We start from the raw sequence: 8,504 nt of genomic DNA, 5'->3' as shown, positions 1-8,504 counted from the left end.
GGCCCCCTCACGGCTCTGCGCCTTCACCACGGGGTCAGGAAGAAAGGAATAAACACTCTTAAGTGGGAGGGGCACTTCCCCACGAGAACAAGTCCCAGGGGCCGTGACGGTCTTCACAGCCTACGTCGTGCCCACAGGGCCTGTGGCACCTTCAAACTGCAGTTCCCAGGCGGCCCCTCAAGTCCCGCCCCGTGACACTCGCGCCACATGCGCAGAGCCCACTGCCTGGCTGCTCAGGGCCAACAGCAGGACATGCCGGGAGAGGCCTCAATGGACTTAGACGCGAGCGAGGCGCTGAGAGGACTGGAAATGACACTCGGCCCCACATTCAGACCCCACCGAGAAGAGAAAGGTGCTTCTGGGGACAGGGGACGACAGAGGGACCGCTCCGGGGCCCACAGGGCAGTGGTGGAGAGCGGTGATTGGCCAGGGCCCCTTCGATCCCTGCATGAGGGCCCGCCCTCTGGGGGCCCCACTGTGGTGCTGCCCGGCTGGTGAAGGCCGGTGGTGACTCAGCAAAGTGCCCTGAGCGCGGCACCAAGTGCCCGTCTAGGCCACGACAAGGGGGACACTCAAAACGGGTGGGTCTTTTAGAAGCGGAATTACGTTTCCTTTCTTCTGAATGCGACTCTGGACCTCCGGAACGGGCACGTCAATGTAGATGACCACGTGGGGAGGCAGGTACTCCGAGAGGGTGATCTTCTTCACCTCGTTGTAGTGGTCCACACCTGCCACACACGAGAGGGACACAGCTGTCATCCAAAGCGCCCGGGCATGCGCCCTCTCCCACAAAAGGGCAAAGGTACGTGCAACTCCCAGAAGCACGTGTCAAGCCCACAGTGGGCCAGCGGGACGAGACGCTGGCTTCAGGGACACGCTGGTGGCCAGATTTTAAGTGCGGCCTAGCCAGAGTGAGGGCTCTACCTCTACCGCTGAGGCAGGGGTGGGGCACGCAAGCGTGCGGAGCCTGTGCAGTGAGATGCCACAGCCCCACCGTGCACGGCAGTCACAGACAAGGGTCTGAGCTCCTCGCAGGAGTAAGAACGTTTTCTACACACTTGATTTTTCAAAAAACTCAACTGAAACTCGACTACATTTACCCGGGCTCAAGGTATTTTAGTGAACTGAAGCAGCTGCGCAGACTGACCCGTGGAGGAGACTGAGCAGTAAGAAGGGAAGCGGGAGGCAGTGAGATGGGGGCAATCCCGCGCAGGCCGTCACCGCACCGAGCAGGCCGTGCGGACAACAGCCACGCTCGGCTGGTGGTGCCACACCACATCCCTGCGGCTTCCAAGAACGCCCTGCACCTGGGCGTCCTCTGGCGCACAATGGGTCACCGCCACCAGGAAGGCAGCCAGAGCGCACGCTGGGTCACTGGAACAAAACCACCACCCTCACCTACCACAGCAGCAATGTCAATCACCATCTGCAGATTTCCACAGGATAGAAACTTCCAGAAGCGATAAACTCCAGTGATCACGCTAAGAGCCACAGACAGACAACTACTTGGCCGTAAAGGAAAAGTTCCGGTGACTGCCACTAGGAATGCCTGCTTTGGACGCAATTCAGGTGGACCTCTGACCCAAGGGTGGCAAGGGTCTGGGCTGGAGGGACAGGACGAAGGTGGCACGCTCCAAGTGACTGAGCCTCACCTCACCTGTGGGCACCGTTCCAACATTCGGCCTTATCCCGGCATCCTGTCTTGTCCCACCCGCCACCAGGCAAGATGTCCATCCTCCCACGTCCTCTGCCAAGTGCCCGTCCTCGGCCGTGTTCCGAGTCCCCTCAGCTGAGGCGACCCTGCACCTGGCTGTCCACCCCGAAGCAATGTGCTCTCCCAGCCCAACACGGGACTGACTCTCGCTACGTCACTGCCCCCTCACCCTGCCCACTTCTCCGTTCCTGTCCCACGAGATCCCACACACTCCGTGACGACCGTGCCCCTGCCACCCTCGGTGACCCCGTGCGGGTGCGATTCTGCAGCAGGCACCCCTCTCCAGAGAGCCGCAAGCCCCAGGACGCTGACCTCGGTCCTCACTCCCGCTCTGGACTCTCCCAGGACAAGCACGTCCTCTGTCCCTGTCAATCCCCCACACGGCATCTGTGACACACAACCGCCCGGCCACCTCAAGGGGGTTCTAAGCCCACAGGCCCCTGTGGGACACCCCCTCCTCAGCCTGCTGCCGCACCCCATCCTCTTCACGTGGCAGGAAGCCTGCTGAGCCTGCTGTTACTTCCCCACCTTCCCCCCCACAAAGCTGGCCTGGTCTGGCCTGCCCTGCCTGCTGTGGCCTAGGGTGCGCCATCCTGCTCTGACACCCCCACCTCGGGCCTCCTTTCCTTTGACGTCCCCTCACGGAACACATCCCTCAGACGCAACCATGCCCTTCCCACACCCAGCGCCTTCCATGGCTCCTCGGTACTTTCAGAAAAGAGCCAAGCTCCCTCGCCAGGATGCAAGCCTCCCCTCCTACAGCCCTGCTTCTCCCGGGCTGTCCTCCGCCCACACTGGCCCTCCCTGTGGTCTACACGGCAGCCTGCCGCCCCCACAGGGCCCCCAACCCGCTCCCTGCTGCCGGCCTGCTCCGGGATCACCAAGGACGCCGTGGCTGACTGCACCCCGCCTCCCAGCCAGAGTTCTGGGCTCTTCCACAGCGCCCGGAGCAACAAGCGTCCATGCTGCTCCACGGCCCGCCCGCCCTCTCCCTCCACGTCCGCAGCACCCGACACGAAGCCCGGCACGCAGCCAGCACCCCAGGAACGCTTGCTGACTGCCCGCAGCTGCTGCTCGGGGAACCTGGGAGGCCCGTGGCCGGGAGCAAGCACGGACCGGCCACCCCGACCGCAGGACACGCAAGGAGACCGAGGGCCAGGCGTCTCAATCCCAGGCCGCCCCCTGGCCTGCTTCATTCTCGCGATCACTAGCCAACCGCTCTTGCTCTGCCCTCCAGCATGGGCCCCATTGGCTGCAGCCAGCCGAGTGCTCAGGTGCACAGGCCCCCACGGCCCCGCCCCAGAGCACTTCTGCTTAGACGTCCGAGCCCCGCACCCAACATGGTCCCATAACCGCTCGGTCAGGCCACCTTTAACCAGACGCCTTTCCTCCTGTCCATCTGCCCCCTGTCCGACCTTCCCCAACGCCCACGCGGTGCTACCGTCCCTGGACGCGGCAGACCAGCCCCGCATCAGAGGGAAAGGATGGCGGTGACGCTGGCTGCAGGCGCGGCCGCAAGAACAAGACGACATCCTAATCACATACAAAATAATACGCTACAAAATCAGTTCAGGGAAATTACTGCGGGTCGGAGAACGTGGCTCAGGTGCTCTGCCAGACTGAAGGGGGCTGGGCAGCCGGGGCAGGCTGGGTGGGGCGGCGGTGGGGCTGCTCACGGGTCCTGAGCCCTGCCCTGCTTCCACTGGGAGGTGTGACTTCAGGAGGGCGACGGTGGAAGGGACCCCCGCTTTCCTATGGGTGCACCGGCACGTTCGTCTACAAAGACGTGCCCAGAACGAGCACGGACTGCGGGGGGGTCTGCCGGGGCCTACGCGGTGTGTCCAGGAAGGCCGACTGCGACACCGACTCACACTGCTTCCGGATGAATCCTTGGGTATACATCGCGTCCAAGAAAACAAAGTCACTGAAGATGGAGCGCTCCAAGACAACACCTTGTCCTGTTTATAAACAGGGAAACAAAACTCAAAAAACAGATAAAAGTCAAGGCGCTAGAAGCGAATACTTTCACTTTACAAAGATACAGGTTCTTTACCGTACCATTCAAATGGCCATGCGTGTTCTCATAAGTGAGAAACTGTTTTCAAGAACTAGACCATTTCTGGTCTAGGCAACGTAACACCGTCTTGTTCTGCCGGCTGCAGCAGAAACGCCCAGGTAAGAGGAAGGTGCTTCTGTTTGAAACCGTAGCTTTCCCGCCCCACCGCCCCTGGGACCCTGCGCCGCGCCCCCCCCAACCCCCCACGACTCCCGCCGCGCCCAGCTCATCAGCAAAGCACCGGCTGTCTCCCAAGCACGTCGGAGCCCGGCCTTCCCGCAGAGCCACCACAGCCGGGCCTCTCGGCTGCTAAGGTCCCCGCCCGGGCCACCAAGCAGCCCCACCTCCACGCTTGCCCAGAGCTGCTCTCACGGCAAGGGAGGGGCATCTGCAGAACCCGAGAGCCCCGCACCTGTGCCCAGCAGGTGCTCCAGGGCGTCCGAGTACTGCAGCAGGCGGTTGGCGTACAGCCAGGCCTGCAGGCGGTAGCTGTTGCCGTCCTTGCTCCTCGGGTCGTCGTAAAACTTCTCGACGCTGCAGCTGCCGCTGAGCTCCTCGTCCAGGGGCCTCCCGTCCCCCGTGGTGCTGTCCGCGTAGTGGACCCCGGCTTCGGGGAAGTGCTTCAAGCCTGAGAAGACACGGGACGGGAGTGCCTCGCCGGGCAGCGTGGCGAGCGCGGCTCCCGGAAACAAAGCCCCACCTGACTGCGGGCGAGCCTACTGCTTAGGACCCGGGGCAGGTCACCCTCACGCCCGCGTACCCAGGACACTGGGCACCGCGTGCCTGGAGCACTCGCGCCAGAGCAGCATGTTAGCAAAAGGCCTGGGCTACAGCGTGTCCCAGGGACCCTCTCGGGAGGTCCTCCGCCAGAGGAGAGCAGCCCAGGCTCGCGGGGCCCCCCAGGTACGACTGGACACCAGCCCGTCACCTACTACAGAAGTCCCACGGGATCTTCCCGGGAGTCAGGAGACGGGGCTCAAGTCCCGGCTCCGCGCTGACCTCTGCCGAGCTCCCCCGTCTGTGAGCACCAGCAGGGACCAGGGCCCTGCCCGGGGACTGGGACAGAGCCCGGGCCGACAGCAGACAGCTCACAGGAACGCGCTCTGCTGACATTACCAAGAAAACGTTCCATTTCAAACTGACGACCAGTATGGATTGTAAAAATTTTCCACATTTCTAAGATTAAAAATAGCTTTCAATGTATTCTTAAAATGTAAAATACCTATCTCAGGCCCAGTTCTACCCAGTGTATATGAAAGTAAAATCAGACTCGATAAGCAACTACGCACTTGAGGGAGAGGAACGCGACAGGACGAGCGTCCGTACCTAATCTCTCCGCTATCTCTTTCGCAAGCTTGCCTTTTCCAGAACATATGGTGCCGTCTACAGTTATCACTTTGCTGTACTCTGTGAATTTCTTGGTCGTTCTTTCGCCAAGTATGTACGCCAAAGGGCCATAGCGCAGCCTGCCCTGGACGCCCGTGTGAATCCCGTCCTGGAAAACACAATGGAGGGATGTGAGCGACCAGTTCTCATGGGCACGGCAACCATTAGGTAAAAATGCCAACATCTCTCCGATTTCAGCTCAGGTCCCGATTTCATGGTTCGTAAGTCCAAGCCCTGCATCGGGCTCTGTGCTGACAACTCGGAGCCTGGAGCTTGCTTCGGATTCTGTGTTTTTCTCTCAAAAATAAACATTAAAAAAAAAAAAGCCAACATCTAAGGGTGCTTGGGTATCGGTAAGTTAAGCATTCAGCTCTTGGTTTCGACTCAGTCATGATCTCATGGTTCGTGGGATGGAGCGGTTTCAGAACTCTGCACTGACAGCGCGGAGCCTGCTTGGGATTCTCTCTCCCTCTCTCTCTGCCCTCCCCACGTTCACGCACGCTCTCTCAAAATAAACAAACTTAAAAAAAAAAAAAGGGCAACATCTACATTTTTATTACCTAGTTATTTAATTACTGGTTTCTGTGCCCCTAAGCCCATAGGCACAGGGGGACTGCTGGTTTTGTTCACTGCTAAATCCTCAGGGCCTGGAACAGAACACACTTACCATGTTCAGTATGTTGGATGGATGGAAGAAAGGCAGGAGGAGGAAACCGGAAGACAGGAGTAAGGGAACAGAGCATTTCCTAGTCCAGATTCCTGTCCTGAGTTCGCACCTGGTTACCTGCCTTTAAAGAGCCCCATGCAGAAGTCCTGAGCGCACCAGAAAACTAACAGACCGAACCCCAGATCCGCTTTCCTTCCCAGGCTCCCTATCTGCTAACCACCAAGCAAAACTGAGCCAACATGGGACTCACCTCGCGGATATCTCCCCTCTCCAGCCCAACTCACAAAGTCCTATTGACCTCAACTCCGAAGCCCCTCGGGAGCCGACTGCCCGTCCCTGTCCCCGCTGCGATGACTCTGCAGATACCCTCACACTGCTCGTCTCCAGGGCAACGCCTCATTTCCCGTCTGCAACACACCCATTCTCTGCTCAGAAGCCACGTGATCTACCCTCCATAACACACACACACACAGAAAGCAAGCAACAGAATCAAAAGGCAAACTAAGAAAATCCTTAGTGTATATTAAAGATCCATAAGGAAGAGTGATAGAATAAGGAAGAATAGGAATTCATAGCTTATTTTTAAAGTATTAAAAAAATAGCCAAAAGCCATACGAAAAAGTGTTCATTCACTTATTCATTCATTCAACACGTACTTACTAGGAGCCCACAGGATGCAGTGCACCTTTTCTGGACAATTGGGGATGTGAATATGTGTGAAAGGATTTGCAGGACAACAAAACAGGAAAGTAGTTGCAGCGGACCCCTGAACAGTAGAGAAGTTTGCGGTGCTGAGCCACCCCCCGTGGAGCTGAAAATCCATGTACAACTTTTGACTCCCTAAAAACTTGACTACTAGTAGCTTACTGTTGGCTAGAAGCCTTACCAATAACATAAAAAGTTGACAAACGCGTATTTTGTACGTGTATATACACTGCATTTAATAAAGTAAGCTAGAGAAAAGAAATTACTGAGAAAATCACACAGAAGAGGAATACATGTACGATACTGTGCTTATAAAGAAATTCGTAAATAAGTGCCCCTGCAGTTCAGGACACCAGTCAGCAGCATATTACGTAACCGCCGAGCAGCGCAGCACGGCGCTGGGCTGTGTGTTACAAGGCGGTCACGGAGCCTCCGAAGAAAGAGTAACATTTGAGCAAGGCCTGGAAGGGCTGAGGGCACTGGCCAAGTGGATGTGGGGGAGGGTCTTTCAGGCGGAGGAAGCAGTGAGCACAAACGTCCGGAGGCCAGAGCGCCACAAAGTCAGCGAGGCCCGCGTGGCCTATGCCGAGTGGACTAGGGAAAAGCAGCGGAGATAATAAGGAGAGGTTAATCATATGTACCTGGAGTCCTAGAACTTAATCACCCTCTCCTCCCGGCTACGCACAAGCCGCACACGCAAGCTGTTTCTGTTTGTGTCCACAGCTTGAACACAGCGCAGACGTGGAACGCACAGGCACGCGGTAACATGTGGTCAAGCAGTGGGCCAGTTCCCAACTCCAAAGTCCTCAGAAAGTGTGTTCTTAGAGTCGCAGTAGGACTCTCTATAATTCCCCACCCCGAGCCCCGTTTGCTGCTCTCCAGAATCACACGGAATAACTGCTCTTTCACGACACATCTCCCGCTCCTTTACTTATTCAGGTAACAAGGTGTGGACCCTTTTCATCTTATTTTTCTCCAACTTAACTGAAGTTCATCTATGTCCCCTGTAGAGGCACCAAGAGTTGAACACACCGCCGTAAGAGTGTCTGTCTAGTGTGTGCATTGCAGCCAAATATCACCTCCTTTATTCTGGGTCCCTCACTTCCACTAAGGCAATTCCCAGGACACCAAATATTAAAAAGAGAACCACTTTTCTTGGTTTCTTCTCAGGCTCAGGCGGCCTGAGCGATCGCCTAAGAGCACGTACATGACTTTGATAAGGCTGTTGCGGTGTCCCCTCGAAAATCCTCTCATCACAGTCTTCAGCGCGGAGGTCAAAGCAAGTCCCTTTCCAATCTGACGCCAATGTGGTTCCAGCCTTCAGCAGGCAAAGATGCTATTATACAACTACAGTTATAAAATAAAGTTCCCTAGGGCTTCCGGCCTCAATTCTTTTGCTTCTTTGGTTCCCTCTGCGTTGACACCATCCCACTGTCCTCTGCCGGAGGGAGTCCTCCTAATGCCTTCAGATCTAACCGAAATGCCTTCTCTTCGGTTTCTGCTCCAGTCACATCCCCCCCGCGCCTAGCAAGGGCTGCGCCCTAACTGGGCTTGACAGAGGGGCTGCGGGACTAAGCGGGTGAAGGAGCGCGTGGCCCAGGCTCTCCTAGGCTCACCCACACCTGCTCGTGCGCCCGTCGCCCTCCGGCCCCCGGGAACCCGCAAGCTGGCCTCCCACCCCCCCGGCAGCCAGGCGGCCGACTCCCCTCCGCTCCCCTCCGCGCCTTGTGCCCGGAGCTCAGCTCTCCGTGCCCCTTGCAAATCTCCCGCGACTCAGGACCAGATACTCCGGGGGCCGCGGGCGTCCCCCCGGAGTGACCCTGGGAGCCGCTGCCCAGGGGCCCGGGGAGTGAGGAAGAGTCGGCGCCGGGAGGACAGGCCGGCACCCCCCGCGCCCGCCCGCACGCCGCTCACCACGCGCTGGGCGACCGCCGCCGCCGACGCGGGGACCACTCTCAGCAGCCTCAAGGCCATGG

At 58.2% G+C, this 8,504-nt stretch overlaps 1 protein-coding gene across 2 annotated transcripts in view; it reads right to left on the bottom strand.

The window, feature by feature from the left end:
* Window positions 1-8,502, bottom strand: part of NDUFA10 (NADH:ubiquinone oxidoreductase subunit A10) — a 37,857-nt gene extending 29,355 nt beyond the window's left edge. Inside the window, exons 1-6 of one of the 2 annotated variants that reach the window (XM_029933518.1) lie at window positions 8,443-8,502; window positions 7,736-7,846; window positions 5,097-5,265; window positions 4,183-4,398; window positions 3,586-3,672; window positions 607-728 (exon numbers count right to left, since the gene is read on the bottom strand). In XM_029933518.1, the coding sequence (XP_029789378.1) occupies window positions 607-728; window positions 3,586-3,672; window positions 4,183-4,398; window positions 5,097-5,265; window positions 7,736-7,846; window positions 8,443-8,502 (765 nt within the window). The remainder of the gene's footprint in view (window positions 1-606; window positions 729-3,585; window positions 3,673-4,182; window positions 4,399-5,096; window positions 5,266-7,735; window positions 7,847-8,442) is intronic. The other variant, XM_029933519.1, reaches the window with a different exon arrangement.
* Between the last annotated feature and the right edge of the window lie 2 nt (window positions 8,503-8,504).

This window comes from Suricata suricatta, chromosome 3, assembly GCF_006229205.1.
Source record: "Suricata suricatta isolate VVHF042 chromosome 3, meerkat_22Aug2017_6uvM2_HiC, whole genome shotgun sequence".
Taxonomy (NCBI): domain Eukaryota; kingdom Metazoa; phylum Chordata; class Mammalia; order Carnivora; family Herpestidae; genus Suricata; species Suricata suricatta.
Note: the sequence above shows the minus strand (reverse complement) of the source record. Positions and strands in the feature narration are given on the sequence as shown.